This window comes from Camelus bactrianus, chromosome 5 (genome assembly GCF_048773025.1).
Source record: "Camelus bactrianus isolate YW-2024 breed Bactrian camel chromosome 5, ASM4877302v1, whole genome shotgun sequence".
Lineage (NCBI taxonomy): Eukaryota > Metazoa > Chordata > Mammalia > Artiodactyla > Camelidae > Camelus > Camelus bactrianus.
Genome location: NC_133543.1, coordinates 101,147,233 through 101,169,504, shown reverse-complemented (window position 1 = coordinate 101,169,504; position 22,272 = coordinate 101,147,233). Strand labels below are relative to the sequence as shown.

General features: G+C 48.5%; 1 protein-coding gene across 11 annotated transcripts in view; it reads right to left on the bottom strand.

The window, feature by feature from the left end:
- Positions 1-22,272, bottom strand: part of AGAP1 (ArfGAP with GTPase domain, ankyrin repeat and PH domain 1) — a 519,827-nt gene that overhangs the window by 173,562 nt on the left and 323,993 nt on the right. For all 11 annotated transcript variants that reach the window (XM_074364534.1, XM_074364535.1, XM_074364536.1 and 8 more), the window contains 2 exons: positions 20,709-20,813; positions 939-1,107 (listed from right to left, as the gene is read on the bottom strand). In XM_074364534.1, coding sequence (XP_074220635.1) covers positions 939-1,107; positions 20,709-20,813 — 274 coding nt within the window. The remainder of the gene's footprint in view (positions 1-938; positions 1,108-20,708; positions 20,814-22,272) is intronic.

Genomic DNA, 22,272 nt, shown 5'->3' with positions numbered 1-22,272 from the left:
CCAACCCACGTCATTCACGGAACGGTGGGGCCAGCATCATCCCACTTTCAAAGCATTCACCATTTCGGAAAGGAAAAAATGGGGCATCTTTAAGAAGCAGAGACATATGCTAGAAACGAGTACAGAACAGAAATGGACTTTGAGAGGACCTGAGGCAGGCTGGACAGAAGAAAGGGGCTGTCTGCTGGAGGAAACGGCTACATCCGCGCAGGGGGTCCCCACGCTGAAGGAGGCTGAGTTTGCTGGTGCGAGGACGCAGGTGGCTCCCACCACCTCTTCTCTGATCAGCGATTACAGGAAGGTGAAAGCGGGACACGATTCGCCAAGACTCAAAAACAAACCACGACGCTCCGAGGGGCCTGCGTCACACACCAAGGCCAGGAGCTTCTCAACACTATGTCTGAGCAAACACTAACTCTCTCTGATCCTGAACGAAAAACCAATTCTCCTTTAAAAGAGAATAAAGAAAACCAAAGTTGTGTTAAAGAACAAATAGGTATGATATAAAACTCAGAGAAGTTTCCAGTGATTTCCTGTAAATCTTGCTCCAAATGGCTTTTCCTGTTTTCTACAGTCACGACAAATGAGTTAATACTAATCCTGGACATTTTAACAATTAATTCACTTTTTTTTTTTTAAAAGAAGTTGCTTAAATCCTCCATCACATGTAAAACTTGGCCCTCAACCTCCCAGTCCTGGAAGGTCCAGCAGCTTGTGCAGCTGGGACTCAAGAGTGCCACGGTTTGCGTGTTGGCAGTACGGAGCCCAAGGATGTAGAGGAAACCATTGTCCACAGAGAGGAGAGACTTCTCAGCCACAGCCTACGACGCAGCGTGCAAGTCTCCACTTAACCCCCAAGGCCCCGCACCGTCCTCCAGCCAGCACGCCCGCCGCGGCTGCCACCCCCGCTTCTTCGGCATCGCCTGCGGGAAGCTTACCTGAATTTGGCGAGACGTGCACGGCGCTCGTGTCCTTGGACAGGCCGTTGGTTCTCGGGCTGGAGACGGGCGCGCAGGCCGACGTGGCTCGGGGCGGCCTCTTCCCGGGGACCTTCACAGTGGTTCTCAGAAGGTCAATCTCTTTGCCATGAACATTCTGCATGTAGTCCTGTGCAAAACGGTAAACATCCAAGAGGCGTTAAAAGGAAGCCCTTCCACAATCCAAGACAAGAGGCTCTATTAGACATCGTGAGTTACAATCCTACGACCTTCCACGGTGGCAGGTACTTTCTGCATACGAAGGTTTTGATCTGCCTGGTGGCGGCGGCATCGTTGTTACACCAGAGTCAGCGCTGCCTCTGTGTCCTGAAGGAACCCAGGCCCGGGAGACACAGGGGGTGCTTCCCTCCAGGAGGATCAGAGCCGCTGGAGAAAGGAGGTCTGAGTGCAAAGCCTACCTGTTTGAGCTGCGAATTAGGTGGCACATTGAGACCCTGGGCTCCTCCTGTAAGTTTTAGGTAAAACTCCATGGAGGAGGAACCATTTTGGAACAACCTTTTGGTCTCAGACGGCAGCACCATTAAACATCTAGATAAGACTGAAGTTGTCTGGTGGGAACTCAAGTGAAAATGCTAAGCAAGAGGGCAAGCATTTAACTCAGAACCAGGAAGACGTCTGCGGGGTCAGTGGTAGGTAGGGGCTGAAAAAGACATGGTGGTCACGGAAGTACAGGAAGTGGCTGGAGACGGCAGTTAATAAACAAAGCTCATTACTTGGACTCAGGTCTTCTGTCTCCCCAAGTGGGTCGCTGGAGTCGGAGCAAGTATCCTGTTGTTCACTACACGTTGGAGGTGGATGACTAGCAGTTACCATGGAACTAAAGGGAAGCCTAGGGCAACAGTGAGTTCTCTGTGCCGCCACCTAACTGCGCTTGGAGGAAAATAATACTGGAGAACTGGCTGCCGGGTGGGGAAAGAGGTGAAGGCAGCTGAGAACCAGGGTGGGGGGGCTCTTGGCAAATCAGGAGTTATTGACCCTTTTATGCAGTTTTGGGGCATGAGCCCCCTTGTCTCTGCAGACATATCATTAAACCAACATCGCACATTAAGAAAGGATATGGTCTGTCTAAATCACTCTTGGGTGAATAATATTTCAAGTGTTTTAAGACTAACCAGGAAATGAAATGAACAGATTCCTTCCTTGGCAGAATCTTGGTGGATTCTTTTTACAATACAAAGGGAAAACTGAACACATCTGTATTTAGTATGAGCAATTAAGTTCAGGTCGAACTAGTTTTAGAATTGTCAAACAGACCGGGATGTGGGGCTGCAAGGGACCCAGGGAGGCTGGAAAACTGAGCTGTGTCCTTGTAACTGCTAATTAACAGTCAAGAGATGCAGAGAGAGAACTAGATAAAGTTCTAGAAGCCAAGTGCACCGTCAGAGGTCCCAGCCTGTGGGACGACGGACATCAGTCAAAGTGTTCGGCAGAGACTTCAGGGGGCACAGAGGATGCTGTGGGAGCCAAGAGAAGGATCCAGTGGCTTCTTTTAATAGCAGGACAATGTCCATCTCCAGCAGGCTGGAGGGGTTGAGAAGCAGCCACTGGTTTATCAATGAGCAGGAAGTTTGCTGATGGAAGTTATGGCACAGAAAGGACCCCAAAGTACAAGACCCCAACACACGGGAAAGGACCCAAACGTGAGTCCTCGGGACAGAGAGTGAGAACTGTCCTCTCCCCGCTGCCCGCAGGAGGCAGGGACCACTGTGAGCATCAGATGTCCCCTGAACCCCAAGCAGTTTGAGTTGTGGCCGCCTGGGAGCCACCCCGGACTCGGGGAAGAGAACGGGAGAACCCTCACCAGCAGAGGAGGGGCTGGCAGAGAAACTCCATAACAGGAGGCGGGCCTTCTGATGGAGACTCGGGAACCCTAGAAGATTCGCCAAGCACGCGCCCAGGAGGAGGGGGAGATGCTACCGGGTCCGCGGTGACAGCCTAAGGACACACCTCAAATGGCCAATTCCCAGTGCAGAACAAAGGCTGGAAGCACCGGGTCTAGGACCAGGGGGCACGTGGAGCTGAAGACAAGCAGGGAAAGGATCAGGACAGCTCCTCCGAGGGAGGGGTGAGGCTGGGCCCCCCTCAGCAATGGTAAATCATCCGGGGAGAAACACCCGTGCTGGCCACATCGGCTGTCAGCCAGGGAAGCCGGGAGCTGCAGCCCGATCCAGCTGGGCTGGGCCACTGCACATTCACTCTTTCAGGGCAGCTCGTGGGGGGAGGGGTGGCATCTGCTGGGCGGGCAGGCTTGGGGGTGGGGGTCGGCCATGGCCATCGTGGAGGAGTCGTCATGGGCTTGGGGAAGGGGTGGGCTATGTCCGGCGGGGAACAGACTTAAGACTCCACTTGGAAGTCAAGATGCTTGGAATCCACCCCGCCATATAATCGACTATTTCCCTCCTCCCCAACTATAATGGACTATAAAAAAAAAAAAAGCTCTGATTTTGAAAGGATGAGGACTAAGGATGGAAAGAAAGTTATTACCGTTAACTTAGACTGAAGGATAACACAGACTGAAGGAAATACAGGCAGTCTCATGACCAAGCTCATCATGAGGACAGAGAACAGAAAGCACAAGGAAGAAGGAAGTGACCTTTGCTTAGTAAAGGACTAAGGGTCAAGGTCATCAAGAAAGAGCTGTTCTTAAGCGTCTTTAGTTTATCTCCATTACTATCAACCCCAAATATGCAAAGCCAAGTTTCAAAACCAAAGTTAAGGCTTGTAAATAATGAATTCCTTCTTGCATAGTTACTCCTTTAAAAATATCAACTTGCTACAACTTTCTCCTTTAATGCCAATTCTTAACAAATTAAAACACAATAACAGGAGTGTAATTGAGCATTTATGGCTTATGGGTTCTAAAATGAGGCCAATATGAGAGCGACTAAGCCCCAGCATGGTCTCTTTTTTAATAGGCATGTTTTAACATACAATAACCAGGATATTTTGTTTAAAATTGTTACAGAAATGCACCAAGTGTCGGCTCTCTGGATTTGAACGTGGTGATAGAGCGCATTTATCTCTGGCTCAGCACGGGCTGTTTTCCTGCCTAAGTTAGGCGCTGAAAGTTTGGGGGAACTAGTCCTTTAAAAAAAAATCAGAATATAAATTTGGTAATTCTTTCATTGCAAGCCACTAAAATAAAAATAAAAAAAACTTTACAAAATGCATTTCCTAATCCACTGGAGCCTGCAGAAACAGGTGGACAGTGGGACCATGAGTCCGTGGATTCCAGCTCCTCCCAAGAGAGACGACACTGAGTTTTCTGGTTTTGAAAGAACTCATCCTTTTCATCCCTCTCCAGCTTGGTACTTGAGGAATTAAAGCGACAGGCTCTAAACAAGGTCGCCGCTGCAGAAGGGGGACGTGCAGCCTGGTGGTCTGCGGTCCTGTCCTCGCTGGTGAGCGAAAGCCGGCAAGCTGGATTTTGATATGCAAATGTCACCGAGACTACCCTGCCCGGGTTCCTTGTAGAAAATGCTGATGGAGGATAAAAGGGGAAAAAACCCTTTAACAAGGCATGAGGGTAATTCAAAGCCAAGTACTTTTAAACAGCACTTAACAAGTCCCGGGGGCCCACTCAAGAGCCGGGCCCCCCAGAGGTGCCGTCTCCTGCCCCTCAACAGCTTGAAAAAGTCGTAATTGCAAACCTATTTGCATTTTCCTTCTCGAGTTGTCCATGCTCATTGGGTGGATTATTTTTTCCAAGCAGGCGCCGGAGCAGAGGGACGGTCCCCGAACGTGTGGATAGCTCTGTACCGGTGCGGCGGTCCCCCTGCCACCCCGCTCCTGCACCTTTGCAATCCTTGTTTTTTACATTTTGCTCCTAATTATGTGGCATCTATTGCCGTACACTTAATTAGCTGCATTAATGTGATTTCTTTTTACATAGTCAAGCAATTAAGAGCTATGATTGAGTTTCATTCAATTAGCCTCAACAAACATGCTAATTGATGTCCCAGATGCAAATGAGGTGCAGTGAGAGGAACCTGGTAGCAATTGAGAGCGTGTCAGAGACCCAGGGCTTTCGGCTTGCTGACAGAAGCACAGCTCAGGGTGCCTCCCACCTTCTGCGGGGCTGCCTTTCGAGAGGGAGCAGAATCCTCCGTGCCTCCGTAGGTGCACCACATCCCTCCCAACATGAGGATGAATGGATTCCCCGCCATTAACGACGCGGTCCTGAAATCTCAGAGTTCCATGTTACCAGGACTGGCAGGTCATCACTGGAAAACACTGAGCTCCAGCAAGGAGGATGGTATTAAGTCCCCATCAAAATACCGCGAGCTGCTCCTAAAAAGATCCCATGGGACTTCTCCCCAAACGGCCAAGGGAACAGTATCCTGGCGCCCTCTGTGTGCCTGCCGGCCACAGTTCTCGGCAGATGGTAAGTTCATCTTAGTCAGCTCTGGGGCATTTGACACTTGAAGTTAAGCTCAAAATACAGCAATCCATCAATAGTCCCTAAAAATACTCTTGCTGTATTGATTCTCACTGCCTCCTGTCCCTTTTGTTACCTTTGGCTGTCTGGTGAAAGATGGTTTGCTTCATGTGTTCTCTGGGTACCAAAAGCAGTTAACAAGATCTTAAAGTGAAACCAAAATGCATTGACGATGTGATTGGCATCCCAAAACGAGATCATTAGAATAAAACACACAGCTTTGAAAGTCTACTCTCTTCAAGTACAGATAATGCAATCAACACCACTCCAATCTTATACATACTTTGTGAAGGTATTAAGACTCTTCATTTCCATCATTAACTGATGGGAAAAAAATTATAGAAATCTTTGCTTCAATTAGATTTTCTCAATATGTTCTGATTTCTAATTGTACATAAATGCTGAGAAATTTATGAATTTCTATTACTACGTTCTGTGTTGTCTGAGCGAGATAACTGTTGGGACACGGCAATGCTCACTTCCGGTCTTTGCCATGGCTAATCTCATTGGGCGTCTTTCCCTGCATCATCTTGTTCGCAATCCTCCGAGTGTGGTCCTCAACACCCTATCAAGGGGTTCACAAGTTTCCCTAAACAAATCCAAGACGCCGTTCGCTTTTACACGGTGTTGAAATTTGCTTTGATGGTGCAAAAGCAACGAGGGTCATCAATCAATCCTGCTGACGACAGCCTGAATCAAGGCGGTGGCACCGCACTGCACTCGCAGTCGTCATTTTACTGAGTGCCAAGTTCTCTGAATACCAACCAACAAACAAGCTTCCCTCAAGAATGTTCTTAATAATCAGGGGGGAAAAAAAGCTACTGATTAAAAAAAAAAAATTCCAACCCTGGAGCACGCAGCTTGTTAATTTCCTGGGCGATGACGCGCCAGGTACACATCGGGGTCTGTGCTGCGCGGAGCATGAGGGGCGTCCCGCAGACGCGCGCGTCCCCAGGCGCTTCACGCACAAGCCGGACTCGCCACTAGTCTGCCAGGACAGCACGGTTATTTGAAAGAGTGACTCTGTCAGACGTGAACGGCGGCTGTTCAGTCCTGGGTATTTGGCAGCTACTTTCTTGAAAATGAACAGAGTAGGTGCTGGGAGGAAAGAGCTGAGGGTATTTGTGGCCAGTGACAGAATCTGAGCTTTCCGGGGACACGGAGAAGTTTGAAAACTTGTATGAGCTGGACACCTTCCAAATCCACTGACACGTTTCTGGTGATGGTATTAATGAACACGACCTTTGGGTATTAATGAAAAGTGTCACCATTTAGAAATCTGCACCCCTCAGTTAAAACGATCGTTTTGAAATGGCTGATGTGTGGTGCCACATGCCTGATAAAAGGCCAAAGTGAGAGACGGTTCGGTGGATTTTAATGCAGCAAGGAAGGAGAAACTCCCTGAATTCCTAGGCTTTACGAGACTGCCACGCGTCGAGTTTTGGTGTGGTGTCCAAGACGAACACCCACAATGATCTGAAATGGCTATTAAAATACTCCTCCCTCTTCCAGCTAAGTACCCCTGTGAGGATAGAGTTTCTTCACATACTTGAACCAAAACAACATGTCACAACAGACGGAAGGCGGAAGCAGAGATGACCATCAAATCCTCTGCTCTGATGTTAAAGAGCTTTGGGAAAAAAAAGAAAACGATGCTACTGTTTCAGGATTTCCTTTTATTTTACAAAACCTTTTTCCCCCTAAAAAATGTTATTTATATAATAATCTGTAACAGGTGAGCTATTATTTTTAAAAGAATTACACGAATGTTCAATTTTTTCTGTTTCAGTGTGTAGCGTACAAACATCAATAGACGAAAATCCACAGAAACGAGAGTTCTTTCAGGCACCTCGGTTTTTAAGGTAAAGGGGCTGTGAGGTCAAACGGCGCGAGAGCCACCAGCCCCGCTCCGTGCTCACAAAGCAGCCTGGGCCGCGTGCGGGCGATTTTACGCACGCAAGTGCGGAGCGGGCACCGGAGCCGGACCTGTGCAGATGCTAGAAATGGTCTGCGAGCTGTCTTCTCCCGGAGGAAAGGAGTAACTCGGTCTTCCCCAATTTTCACTACACTTCATGAATGCCCAGGTTCAACAGGTACAGCAGTTTATATAAATTCTATTTTAAAAAACCCTTAGTTCTGGGCTCAAAAAAAAAAAAAAAAAAGATGTCCAAGAACCATTGTTAGCTGCACGGCGACTCCCAAACCCCATGCAACACCATTTTCAAAGGAGTCTAATCTATAAAGACATACATAATACCATCCCTTCAAAGAGACCAAGCAAATGTTCAAGTCCAACATGCGTGGATAATAAACAATGGCCTCATATGTAGTCCCAGGCACAGAGAGCGCGGTACCCTAAAAATACTACGAAAATACCGCAAACCTGTGAAACGTCTTCTGGTTGCATCCTTTCAGATCGCATACCTCAAAGGAGACAATTTCTCCTTCTCTCCAAAGGATCACAGTGACAATAGCAAGGTAGGAGGCGGCTTCAAAGAGAAAGCCCTTCTGAGAATCAACTTTGTTTCCCAAGAAGCCGACAGAATCCCGGCGTCTCACTACTGGGGCTGCTTCGGAAGGACCGCTTGACCGACACCCGACAACGTGACCTGTGGCCACCGCAGGAGGAAGGTGCCTGGCAAACTGGATGTCACATGGGGACTGGGGCAAAGGCAGTGCTTATGACAGGTGATTCTGAACAAATGCTTTCTTAGGCCCAGGTAATTACCTAAGACATGGCAACAGGAGGTTGGCCAAGCATCTTGGGGGATCAACGGTGGCACCTTTCACGAACGACAGGGAGCTTGACGCCAGAGGCAGGCAGGGCGAAACTCTCCAGGGCGTGGGCTGCTAGCATCCAACACGTGTGGGCTCAAGTCCAACACCAGCCCAGGCGGATAGGTTAATACAATATCAATCAAAACAGCAGAAAATTCCAAACTGAATTATGAATCTACCTCTCGCTTCTTGGTTGTATCTGTCTTGATTGACCTAGTATATTGAGCTTTATGCTGCAACAAAGATTTTTCTCATTTTAAGTTAAATTGAATATTATCCAGTTGTAACCCATGCGTGTTCAAACCTCGCCTGTACAAAATGAACGTGCTGGACGCGGAAACACCCTCCCGTCTTCCCTCTCACCGCGGGCCTCTCCCAGAGGCAAGCAGCAGTGAAATATCACGACAGTGAACTTCAAGGAGCCCGCACCATTCCTTGACTCTACAAGTATTTTAATGGTTCAATATGGCTTAAAACAACTGGACCAGGAGTGAGATTCTGAGTTAGGTAGGAAGGTTCACCATCATGACAATTAGATCCACCTGAAGCTCTTTAAAACTTCACATTTCTTGGGATGAATTTGCTACAATACAAAGCACTTAGAAGTGCACACATCTGTCTTCTGGGGACACTAATGATTGCTAAGCCTTTTCTTCTTACTATCTGACCCAATAAAGGACAGAAAAACTCCCAATTTAGTTTTTGCCCATGACAAAACTTAAGTACGTCTTCTAGTTTTAAGACATTCACTAGGCCTGTCGAGAAGTCTCACTGGCCGTGTCTCCCCACGAGGCGTTGCTTTCTCAGAAGTAATCCTGATTTCTTAATGCTACTTCCTGCCCACCAAGGTGGTTTACAGTAAAATAATCAGAGTCACTTCTAGTGTGCACTGATTACCATAGCTTCCTGGCTTCCTAAACTAAGGATGCCCACAGAGGCCAAAGCCAGCTTCCTTCCGGCCAGAGGATGGCCTCAGAGTGCGAGGGCCTGGGACCCTCCGTCGCCCAGGAGGCGTGTGCGTGGGGCACGCTGTTTCATCATCCCGGGTCTCGGTTTCCACATCTTTAAAAATGGGGATGATAATATATAACAGAATCACACGGCTGTACGCCTGAAACTAACACTGTAAATCAACTACACTTCAATAAAAAATAAAATTAAAAAAAATAGAGATAATAATTGTGCTTGCCTGATGGGATTGTTTCGACGATTAACTGAGATTATATATGAAGCGCTGGAAAGAATGATAAACCGTTAGTAAGTGTCAGCTCCTATTGCTCTTGTCCCCAAAATACTGAAATATTGGTCCTCTGACTTAGGTGGGTGTTTCCTGAAGTAAAGGTGTTGTCCCCATTTGAGGTAGCCATTCCGACGTAAGTCACTGGGGTGATGTGCGAAGCTATCGTCCCCTCTGCAGCACTAGGGGGAAAAAACTGTCCCCTGCAAATGGGTGATATTTTCTACTTTTTTTTCTTCTTTCCCTCCGCCTTCCTCCTTTTTCTTTCTTTCTATTTTTTTTGGGGGGGGGTACGGTGGGGGGAGAGTGTATAGGGCAGTCAGACATTTTTATTGCAAAATGCCGTCTGGAAAAGATGCAAAACAAAATTGCTAAAATGCAAGGGAGAAAAAATAAGGGAGAAAAACAAAAGGCCCCCTTCCCTTTGCTTATTGAGTTCAAAGGCATAACATGCAAGCACCCTGCAGCAAATGGGAAGCTACACTAATTTTAAAGCCATAAAACGCTCCCAAGTGCCCTGCGGGGCAGGACTACACTGAAGCTAGTGGCACCTAAATAAGACATGGTTCATTTACTTCGCAGCTTAGCCTAATGTAATCATCAGCGGATTTTAGCCTAGAGTTGTAACAGGCAAACAGCCGATGCAGCAGAGGCGGCACTCCCAGCCATCGACGGGCCGCGGCTAGATTGCTGTTGATTAGAAAATTTTTCAGTTTTGACAAGTCCTTAATGAACATAAATCGCACCTTGATTGGTTTCCATTGGGGGCCACAGGCGCACCTGAGAAGAAGCCGGCCTCCCCACCTCCGCCTCCACCTCTCCCTTCCTCCTGAGACCTCCCAACAAGCCGGCAATCGGGTCGTCGCCAGAGAAGAGCGTATTTGTAAAGTCTGATAATGAAATTCAACTTCTTGGCAGAAGAGAGAGAACGCTTCCTCACTCTCCCCCACGTCCGTCCTCCCCCACTGAGAGTTCTGGAGAGCAACTCACTGTCAGTGAGGAACACGGACGGTTTTGATTTATTTAACCTTTTGCCAGAATTTCCGGCCACAATTAGTAACACTAAAAATGCAAAACACAATGGTACAGGCTGGGTACAAAGGATGAAATGTCACACTGTGTCCTGGTAAGGCGATGTCCCACCGACCCCACCAGAAGGTTAAAAATTCCAGTCCTCAAGCTACACGGTTCAGTCGGTACATTTACAGACACACACAAACTTTTTTTTTTTTTTAAGAAAAGCGAGAAGACCGAAGAATTCTTCAATGCAGAAAACAATTAGTTAGGGAGGATCCAGGCCATCTGGTGGTTTAAATTTTATAAAGATGCGAAGACTTTATCTGTCCGACCTCGCCCTACTTAAGTTCATTCTGTGTTCTCAACGTCAGGGCCACATGCACTGTGGGAGGCCTGCATTTTGGCCACTTTATTTGTAAATCTAAACACTTTCAAACCCCAAGGGCTACATAAAATAAACAGGGAATTCCTTAGGCAGAAATAAGACTCTGATAAAGACCCTACCATTTCTGTGGATGTGTCATAGGCAGCATTTTTCAGTAGTCATTTTTTCTAACTGAAGTTGTAGATACTCCCTGAAAATATTTATACCACGGTGGCAGTGTCATTCCATGGGTCTGACAGCACTGATATACAGGAGAAATGATTTGTCATATGATCTGAAACTGGTTGGAGAAATGCCAAAAATATTTCCCAGGTCACCTGAAGCAGCCTGCCTCATCTTTGGAGAGTGCTTGGCAAACACAGAGCCCGTGTGGGCAGGGCCGGGTCAGTGTTTTCCTATCACATGGGGTCCAGACCAACAGTCGGGTAATTAAACCTCCACCACCACGTTCAGGACTGGGTTTCTCTCAGCCCGGGCCCTGGTGAATGCTGGGCATTTTTAAATTAAGCCACCTTCGACAGCTCTCCCAGACTGTAGTTTATACATTAAAACCTTAAGCTCCAAAGAGGAATCTGTACACGTGGTTTCACAGCAGGATTATTCACAATAGCCAAGAGGAGGAAGCACCCCAAGTGCTGATCCATAAACGAACGGACAAACAAAATAAAGTACGTGTCCGGGGGGCTGTTCCATGACCCCTGAAAACACCAAAATCCACGGACGCCCAAGCCCCTTATACGAATGGTGTGGTACACACATCTTCCCGTATACTTTAAATCATTTCCAGATTACCTATAATACCTAATATGATGTAAATGCTATGAAAAGAGTTGCTGGTGTGTAACAAATTCAAGTTTTGCTCTTTGGAACTCTCTGGAATTTTTCTGCTTGAATATGTTCGATCTGTGGTTGGCTGTGTCTGTCTGTGGGCTGTACATATACAATGGTATTGTATGTATATAAAATGGAATACTATTCAGCCTTGAAAAGGAAGGAAGTGCACCACAGGGATGAATCTTGAAAACATGATGCTAAGTGAAACAAACCAGTCCCCAGAAGACAGATACTCCGTGATTCCGCTCTTATGAGGTGCTCAGAATAGCCAAGTTCACAGAAACAGGAAGCAGAAGGTGGGGGCCAGGGGCTGGGGGAGGGTTTCAGGGAATTCGGAGTTAGGGTTTAATGGAGACAGAGTTTCAGTTTTGCAAGATGAAGAAACTCTGGAAGGGACGGTGGCAATGGGCCCACAACACTGTCAACGTCCTCATCACTCCTGAACCACACACTTAAAAATGGCGACAGTGGCAAATTCTGTGTTATGTGTATTTTACTAAAATTAAAAAACAAAACAAACCAAAACCCCCAAACTCCTGTCCAACCTTGGAGATCTTTTCTTCAAATTACAGATATGAGCTTGGATGTGACTGCGACATATTTCTATTTGTTTAAATTTTTTTTAAATGGAGGTACTGGGGATTGAACCCAGGACCTCGTGCATGCTAAGCATGTGCTCTGCCACTGAGCTATCCCCTCCCCTCTGTTTCTGTGGCTTAAAAGCATCACATGGCAGCTTCCTTCGCTATGGTTTCAGAACTGCAGCCCTGTAGATGTGAGAACAGGCCACGTGTACGGCTAACGGCACCCTCACTCTTTCCTTCATTCAGCAGGACGGTGCTCGGTGCCAGGGAAACCCTGGTCACAGGGCCCCCAAAGGTCACTGGCTCCGAGCAGCTCGCAGTCTGGTGGGAGAGTCAGGCCAAGAAATGAGGTAAGAGAAGAGAGGAACGTCCCGAGAGTAGGGCGAGGGCACATGGCAGGGGCGCCCACCCAGGCCCGGCAGAGGAGGAAGCTTCCAGAGGGGTGACCTTTAAGACCGAGCTGGGAAGACAAGCAGGAGCTAACGTCACGAGGAGGAAGGGCAGGAATGAACATTCCTGGTGGAAGCAACTGCATCCGCCAAGACACGGAGCCCACAGACCCCGGCCAGTGCAAGGAACGAAAAGTAAACCAAAGCGGCTGGGAGGGGACGAGGGCAGCCCGAGGAAGCAGGCGAGGTCGGGGGGCCCGCTAGGGAGCGAGGACACCACCCCACGTGCAGTGGGAATCCTCTCCATCACAGACCATCGGAAAGAAACCACTGGGGAAGCAGATCCACACAGGATGTGAGCTAAGAAGTGAAGGAGAAAGGATCACAGGCAGACGCGCTGCGCGCTGCGCCCTGCGCCCTGCGGGGACAGGCTCGGGAAAGCCCGACGCCACTGCGGGGGGAGCGAGCCCACACGTGGCTCAGTGTGACGTCTGGGGTCTTCCTGGTGAATTCCCACGGAGGAGGGAGGGCGGAGACGAGACCACCTCGAAACAGGTGCGTGGTTGCAGTGAGCCGCCCAGTCCCGGGCTCAGCCCTCCCGGCCACCATGGCGGGGCCGGGCCGGGAGTGGAAACCACACCGAAGGTGCCGGGTCCAGGGCCGCAACCAGAAGGTACTGACTCGGGGTGGGGTGGGGTGGGGAGGGGAAGCTGACAGAACACCTTGGGAACCAAGGAAGGAAGGAACTTTCAGATGGAAGGAGGTAATGAAGTTTTGGGGGCCAGAGATCCAACACCCCGTGTTTTCACCCTGTAGATAAAACACCCAAAAGGAAGGTCGGCCCATCGCTGTGGGGTGCAGACGTACCAGCCGACGCGCCCACGTGACCCTGCGGGCGCGTGGTTCTAATGCACCTTCCCATCCCCCGCCTGCGTAACCGCCTCGGCTCCTTCCTGGGAAAATGCAGAGCGTCAGGCAGAGTTGAGGCAGACAGATGAACACATCACAGTCCTCAAGGTGATTCCCACAGCACTGGCTTGAAAGGCCAGGTCCCGGGCTTCTGTCCCGACCTCGACAGAGCCCTGCACACAGGGCTTGTCCCTTCGGGCCCGGTGACAGCAGACACACCTGGGCTTTTCTGTACTTCGTGGAGCCAGTTCCTGCCCGTCTGAGAAACTCTGGCAGACGCACCTGTCCTGGTCTGATGCATCCTTTATGAACCCGGCCCCCTTGGCCCGAAACAGGCAGTCGGATGGGAACAGAAGTGTTCATTAGCCGCCGTAAAGCTCCAGACCTCTCATCTTGATAGCTACGTATTTTTCCTAATCTTCCTTAAATGGATTTTTTTGGTTTTTAGATTCCAGTATTGTTCCAAGACTTTGTGGCACTTGTGTGTGTCATCCCTGACCCTGACGTGAGCTAGCCTACATTTCGGGAGGTCTAGCTGTGCACTGTGGGTGGTTTCTCAGGCCCAGTCTCACCCGAATTTTTTTTTAAGCAATTGATTCTGCAGAACTTCAATATTTAGCAACACCTTCCACTCCAGCACAGTAATAAATCATGTGTCCTCGTCTGCAAAGTGCTGTGAGGCCTGCAAAGCACATCCTGTCAAACAGAACTACCTGTGTTACAGGACTGATCCTAAAAATGAGTGTCATTTTCATCATCACTGGAACCTGGGAAATGATTTTACTGTATGTTTACTTGATCTCTTCACCAGAATTTTTAGAGCAGAGCCCGGACCATCTATGATAGGACTGGAGCCCAGAACGTCCAGCAGCAGAGATGTGGACATGGACCCCCAGGGCTACCGCGCTCCAAGCAACGTGGCCCCTACATGCTGGCCTGTGTGCCGAGCACGTGCTGGCCCCGGGCAGATGCGGGGGCAGGGCACAGTCCTTGCCCTCAGTGAGGCTACATCAGATGGGGTATACAGATGCGGGAGGCACCAGAACAGCTGGGCCGCCTAAAACCAGGGAGCACCCCTGGTGGAGGAGGGGCACAAAGGGGCACTGGCACCATGGACAGGAGGCTGGAAGCACAAGAAGCCAGCCTGCGAGGGAACGTCCAGACCGAGGACAGCTTCCAGCGCTGCGGCCCATGCGGGGGAAGCAAGGGCCAATCATTGTTTATCATAAGCGGATCATGCTCACAGCAGACATGCTGGACATCATTCTTATCAGAAAGAGAGGCCTGTCTTCTCAGGGTTATCAGTCATTCTGTGACTCAAAGCTTCCACATCTGGAAATTTGGGCTTGGAATCTGTCTAGTCCTCTTGTCTGGTTTCTGCAGTGTTTTGGGGAAACCAAGGGAGAGTTTCTCCAAGTGGAAGCCAGCGTTCACCACCTTGAGAAATGTGAGGTTTCCTTCACGGGTGCGCAGCTGGCCAAGGGGACTGATCACAGACACTTAGGGAATCCTCAGTCCTGAATTAAAATGTCTCAATTTCATGTGAGGATTGTGTTATTTTAAATGACAATCACTGGCGGTGGGTGCAAGCAAGAGTTGCTCTCACAACACAGGTGTCTTCTTTTTACGCTGAAATCTTTCTTTTGAGAAGAACACTTACTTAGGAAACCACCTCACGTCTTTTTGTTATTTTTGCATCAGTAAAAAAGTGGATTTTTCTGCCTGATTTTGAAACTAGAGACTTACTGAAATCAGCATTCTGATGCCAATTCAGAGTCTGCATCTGGGGGGCGGTGGGGCGGGAAACAAAGAAATGTCAGCAGCATGCAGAATCAAAGCCTCCGCGAAGCTGGAGCATCTGACACTTGATTAGAAACGAAGGTTCTGTCAGAAGGAAAAGTTCAGTTCTGCACAGCAGGGAAAAATGACAGCCCATCAGCTCCAACTCGGGCAACACACAGAATGGGAAAGGAATCCAGGAAGGAGGACTTCAGAACTGTGAGCAGTTCATGCCGACGTCGACGTCAGCCAGGTGTGTCAGCCAGGTGGGCCGCCCCCACCCACCACGTGCGCTCACGAGGAAGCCGGGAGAGCCCCGGGCAGGGGCCCATAAAGTCCTTGGCTCGACCCTGCAGCCACGCGTGACCTCTTACCGGTCCATGTGGGAATCCTTCCGCACACACCTTTGTCAGTAGGAATTTCAGCCGTGCCCTCGGCGGCGGCTCTCTCGACACGAAGATGAATGGGTGGTGAAGCTGAACCGTGCAGCCCCGAGGTCCAGGCGCTTTCTCATTATCCACCCCCTTTTTCTATCAAGGTGCTCCCTAAGGCTCATACTCAAGTCCACAGGAAGGGGATCTAAGGCTCTTAGAACAGGCTGCCCTGCACCTACCCAGACTGTGAACCAGCCAAGTGCCATAAAACTTCAGGACACGCATACGTGTCTCCCCCAAGAAAGTTGCACGGTGAGGGCTTTCAAAGGTCTTGCAGAGGCACAGTTTTGCAGAGAATCAAAAAATGCAGACAACGGGGCAGCCGCACAAGCCGATAGCTCGCCTTCCAGGACTTCAGTCCTAGTCACCTGCTCAGGGTTGTCTTTACGAAGTCCCAAGTGGACCTGCTAGGACAGGTAAGCTGGCCAGTCCGGAAGTGAGGGTGACCAACTTGTCCCACAGGCCTGGGGCCTCCCGGGTTGCAGCACTGAACTTCCTGCAACCCGCCAAAACCAAGGCAGTCGGACGCACTCCTGTGTGGAGCGTTTACAAAACCGAAGCGGTTTCCTTGTTCTGGTTGAGTTTCCCATGTGTTCTCTGAAGGGGGTTATAGGCTTTATTATTTAGTAACGGCGTCTTGAGAAAGAAAGAGGAATCAAATTAACAGGTTTTTCTGGACCCAGGCCTTTGTCTTATCGTGAAACAGGTCTCACTCAGCAGCCCCTGTCTTGGGTGGGTGTCTCCGTAGAAGCCCAGCTGACTCAACGAACCTCCACTTGCTAAGAGGTTTTGGTGAAGATTTCAGACTCAGTATCATCAAACATCTGGGGTTTCAATTTGGCTAATTAACACCGGAGCCACCTAGAGCAGCCCCTGCAAGGAGGGTCCAGCCTTACAGACCACGCTATCCAACACGTGCAGTACTCTCACGGTGTCCTTGGGTTTGACGGGACACCAAGTCGAAGGTGGCTGGTGATGGAGTCAGGGTCCAGCCTGACAGAGCCTGTGAGCAGTGCACGTGTGCACGGAGAATAACTGCCAGCACAGAAAGGCTGCACAGCGACCCGTAAATGGTGGTTCTGAAGGGGCCACTGCTCAGCCCCACACAGTGTCTACCTGATGGGCCTCGAGCCTGTTGCTCTCAAACTCCCACCCCTGCCCCATTACTAGAGCATCATCTTATTAAAATCCCACCCCCTCAAAAGCATGACAGTTTCCCTTTTGGTAAATAAATGACCTAGTTATCAAAAGTGAGCAGTATATACCTATGTAAACAATGGAATACCACTCAGCTATGAAAAAGAATGAAACAATGCCACTGGCCCTAGGGATTGTCACAGAAAGTGAAGTGAAGTGAAGCAGAGAAAGACAAGTATCACATGATGCCACTTATATGTGGAATCGGAAAAGAAAATGACACACGTGAACTTATTTACAAAACAGAGAGACTCACAGACAAACTTGTGGTTACCAGGGAGGGAAGGGCAGGGAGAGGGATAAATTGGGAGTTAGAGTTTTGCAAATACATAGTAACATATATAAAATGGATAAACAACAAGGTCCTATTGTATAGCACAGGGGTATTCAATAGCTTGTAATAACCTATATTGAAAAAGAATGTCAAAAAGAATATACGGGGAGGAGGGTATAGCTCAGTGGTACAGTGCACACTTGGCGTGCAGGAGGTCCTGGGTTCAGCCCTCTGTACCTCCATTAATATGTAAATAAATAAATAAACCTAATTACCTCCCCACTGAAAAAGAATATATATGTATGTGTATGTGTATGTGTGTGTTTATCTGAATCACTATGCTGTACACCAGAAACTAACACAACATTGTAAATCAACTAGACTTTAATTTTAAAAAAAACGTTAGTAATATCCACCAAAAGCCGGCACAGTTACTCCACTATCAAAAAACTCGATCTGAAACCGTCAGACTGCTTAGCCAGGTTCTCTCCCTCGCTCCCTGGAGAGGAACAGGCTGTGGGCTCTGCTATTGGGGATCAGTGCAGACCCCCTGCTCCATGGCCAGTAACAGGGTGATGACCAGCAACACTGAAACCCAAAGCCACAGCTGGGGCAAGATTCCCCCAACACTTAATCACTTATGTCTTCATCGCACGTGGCCAGTGAACTCATGCAGTACCTTGGTGGTCCTTCTGCCATCAAAGGCCTTGGAGGATAACCTAGGACGTGAGTGTTAACAGTGTGGTTGGTACTTGAGATCATTTGGTTCTATCGCCTTTTGACATCTCCCAGGCTAGACTCGTTGGGCCATTCTCCATGACGCAGAATCGCGGGGCTGGAATTAGCAATACGTCCGTACGCTCCCAACTGTCTTATTAAGGGAAGTCAGGATTCTGCCCGTGGACACCCCTTGAATACCTCTTCCCATTTTGAACCAAAGAATGCCAGACTAACTCAGCAGCCAGGGATCTAACAACTTAGACTAGAACAGACCCCTTCCAGGCATCTGCCAGAGAATATACCTGGGACTCTCTGGCCCCCCAAGTGTGCCTCCAAAGCTTGGCTGTGAAAACAAAATCAGCGAAGGATGACAATGAAGGTCATGCCATCTCTCCGCGCTCTAGTAAGTCAAACCCATTCCCAGATGAAGCCACTCCCTAAGGGAACTCTGTACCTACATCAATAATTTCAGTTCCCAGGAGACTGGCATTAACTGAATTGCACTTTAAAATGACACTGGCTCTTGGCCTGCTATCCAATTACAGAACAAAGCCCCCTGTCCTCCTCTTCTGTATTCCAGTAATATCCATGCATACACAGGAAGAAGAAAAATACGGAGTTGAGGGCCGTCAGAAGAAGTAGCCTGTGTGGGAGGAGTTTTGAAGAACTGATTGAGTCTATAATCGAGAGGCTGAGATGAAAAGGAACCGGGCATTAGCCCTCTTACAGGAGTTTTCCAGCATCCTCTTTCGTTGTTACCATCTTTTCCCCTTGGCAAGAAAGCAGCCAATGTCCCTCTGACGGAGCCTGGGCTTGGCAGGTGAGTGTAAGGTGGCCTGAAATGCGTCATCTACCAGATCTCACTTTTCCCTGGCTGGGGGTCCCAGCCAGAAGGAGGTTCTGACTGCTTGTCTCTCTCCAAGTAACATAAAGCAAAATGGGTCAAGAATGAGGCTTCGCTCTGACGGGGTCCTGGGAAGAACTACGCCAGGGAAAAGGCAGCCCCCCCGTGGAGGAGCCGCTCTGGGGAGGGGGCCCCACAGACCTGGACGGGGCGGGACTGTCCCCGGCAGGCCCACGGGACAGTAGGAAGTCTCTGATTTGGCGGTCACTGGAGAAGTGACCTGACTCTCCTCCCCAAAGAACCCCAAATAAATCAAGCACAAGGGAACCTTCTCAGTACAATAAGGAGCGTACATCCCAGAAGTCGGCTTCATGCTGAAGCGTGGGGAGCACCCCCAGAGACGCCCACTGAAACACCTGCTTTGTAACACGTTTCAGAAAGATGAAGACGAGAGGGGAAAGGGCAGTTCACCCCAGGAGGCAGGTCACACAGCGAGGACACCATCGTGACCTGTCCTATCGGAAGGGTGCTTTTAAATTTTTATTTATTTATTTATTTATTTACTTACTTACTTATTTGCTTGTTTATTTACCTTTTAAAACTAAGTGTTCCTGAGGGTACTGGGGAAAAGCCAGGAGATGAACTGAACCGATCTTTCCAGAAATCTGGCAGCACCCCCACAGGTCATAAAGGCTCACGGACTCTTCAGCTCGGGAAGCATACCGGGAAGATCGCCTGAGGGCATCGGACAAGGGCCCGGAGGAGCCGGAAGAGGACGCGGATTAGAGTCACTCGCAACAGCAGGAATACTTCACAAAGTAAGTTTCCCTGCCCGGTGTCTGCTTTGGAGACAGTGTTCAATCAAAGGGGCGCAGCGGCGGAGTGAACGTTCTGCGACCACTAGAAAGGGTGGCACGCGGCGTCTGCGCCGACGCGGGGGGGGGCCTGCGATCTGACGTCGCGCGCGGGGCGCTGCGGCTTGCGGGGGGAGAAGCGCGGGGCGCAGAAATGGCTGGGCGTCTACACCCCCAAGGGTGCGCGGGCCCGTTCTCTAGGTGCTATTTTGGGGAGAGATTTTCATTTCCTCCAGTTTGCTCATTTCTACTTTCTCATCAATCACTGTGGAATTTTTTTTTAAGTATTTAAAATTAAAAGCTTAATGCTGTGATATAACTGAGTGACCAGCTCATACCACGCGTGCGCATCTACACACTTATCCACGTCAGGCAGATAAACATCACGCACAGTTCATGGCCTGTGTTGTTCTGGAAAGGTCACCACGCCTGTCTTCATGGTCCCACCAGGGCTTTCTGAAAAAGCTCACCATGGCTGGAATGTCGACCTTCCCCCCATAATGAAGTTAATTGTCTTTTAATCTCTCTTACGTAAGTCGCCAGTACCACAGATTTCATTGCGCACAGAGAAAACGAAGTTGCCTGATGAACTGGTTACGTGTTCTGACTGGACAATAAAAAAGGAAGCATGAATTGCATTTAATTCTTGTTTTTGTTCCCAGCTGCTCAGGGCTGACCTTGGCTTCCAGTGTACTTGATTCCTTCAGTCTATATTTTCAGAGAGATGCTGTGTTTTCTCCCCTCTCTTTTATTACTATTTGCTCTCGTCTTTTTACTCTCATTTAAAATTTTACTTCATCTGTGCCTTTTACTGCAATTCTCTGTAGAATTAGAGCCACAGATTGACTGTTAGGGAGAAGGGAGAGGGAAAGACACCTGGGCTGATGGAGTGCGAGGGGCGGGGTTATTTAGCTCACGAGGGAGGAGACCAGATACTCCTGGAACCTCCAACAGAGACAAGGGTCTTCACTGTGCCGGGGCCCCCTCCGCCCCCACCGCCCCTCGCCGGCTCGCTGCTCTGAGGGGGCGACACTCACATGTAAGCTGGGATGATAGGTCAGCACACCATTGTCGCACAGGGTGACATATTTCTTCTTCCATTCTTTGTTCAGTGATTTGCCACTTCGCTTCAGCAGCATGCCCTGGAAGGAAAATGGAGCCAGATAGAAATTAATAAATACAAATTATGAAGTTTGTGTACATTTTTTTAAAAGAGCAGGCACATAGGTAATTTTTCAACTTTCATTTTCTCTTTGCCATCTTAAAAATGGAACTGACACTCATTTTTAGCTTGGCAATTTGTTTTTTCTCCTTTCCTTTTTATACTACATATATATATATATATATATATATATATATTCAACCAATTTCCTTTTGTGTACGTGTGTGTAAAACTTAACTCATTATTATTGACGTAACTCATTTTATTAATGAGCGCTAAGATGTATCATTGGCCCAACAATATAATGCAAACCATCATGACGTGCGACATCACGCCTTCTCCTATGACCAAGTTGTAAGCATATACGGCGCTCCTAAAGGTACAGCGTTTTAAAAGAAGAAACCTGAATTTCCTTTCCTAAAAAATAAGACATTAGCCATATTCTTACCTTATATCATCTGCAAATAAGAACATTTTATTTTATAGTTTTTCATTTCAGATCTTCATTTATTAAAAATGAAATTCCATTTGCAAACTTAGCAACGGCATTTAATAGATGAATTGTGTATAATTTACTTTAATCCACTTTTAATGAAATCATATTAGGTCTTCTTGAAAACCATTCAGAATTTGAAACAATACACTTTTCAAGTATATTTCACCCAGTCTTCCTTAGATGACTGATGAGAATTTATTCTTGTTTTAACCATCAATTTCCAGCAAACCTTCTGCCTGGTTTCTAGGTTTTCCTGGGTTCAGAAAACTGAATGCAGTCCTGAGCTGTGCCAGGCCCAGCACCCTGACTTCGCACTTTCCCTTCCCTGTCGGGGCTTCGTGCCTTCCTGCGCCAGTCAGTTTCAGCCTGGGCTTTCATATCTGGACTTGCCTAGCTCCTGTCCCCGTACAGGAAGGAAAGCAGAACCGCCTTCCTGACTCTCCCTCTCGCTGCCCATTCATAACCTTACATGTTCATAATTATGCCTGAGAAAGCATGCGACCAATGCCAGTTAGTTCGCCTGAACTGAGGCAGAAGGGAAGCTGCAGGTGTGAAATAGAACTGGACACACCCTGAGTCCCCCCTGGGAGTTTCTACCAACCTCAATTGGCCTCTTATTTCTACCAATCAGGAGCCAAAATATGATCAAAACTACAGTGGGGTATCACCTCACACCAGTCAGAATGGCCATCAATCAAAAATCCACAAATGACAAATGCTGGAGAGGCTGTGGAGAAAGGGGAACCCTCCTACACTGCTGGTGGGAATGCAGGTTGGTGCAGCCACTGTGGAAAACAGTGTGGAGATTCCTCAAAAGACTAGGAATAGACTTACTGTATGACCCAGGAATCCTGCTCCTGGGCATATATCCAGAAGGAACCCTACTTCAGGATGACACCTGCACCCCAGTATTCATAGCAGCACTATTTACAATAGCCAAGAC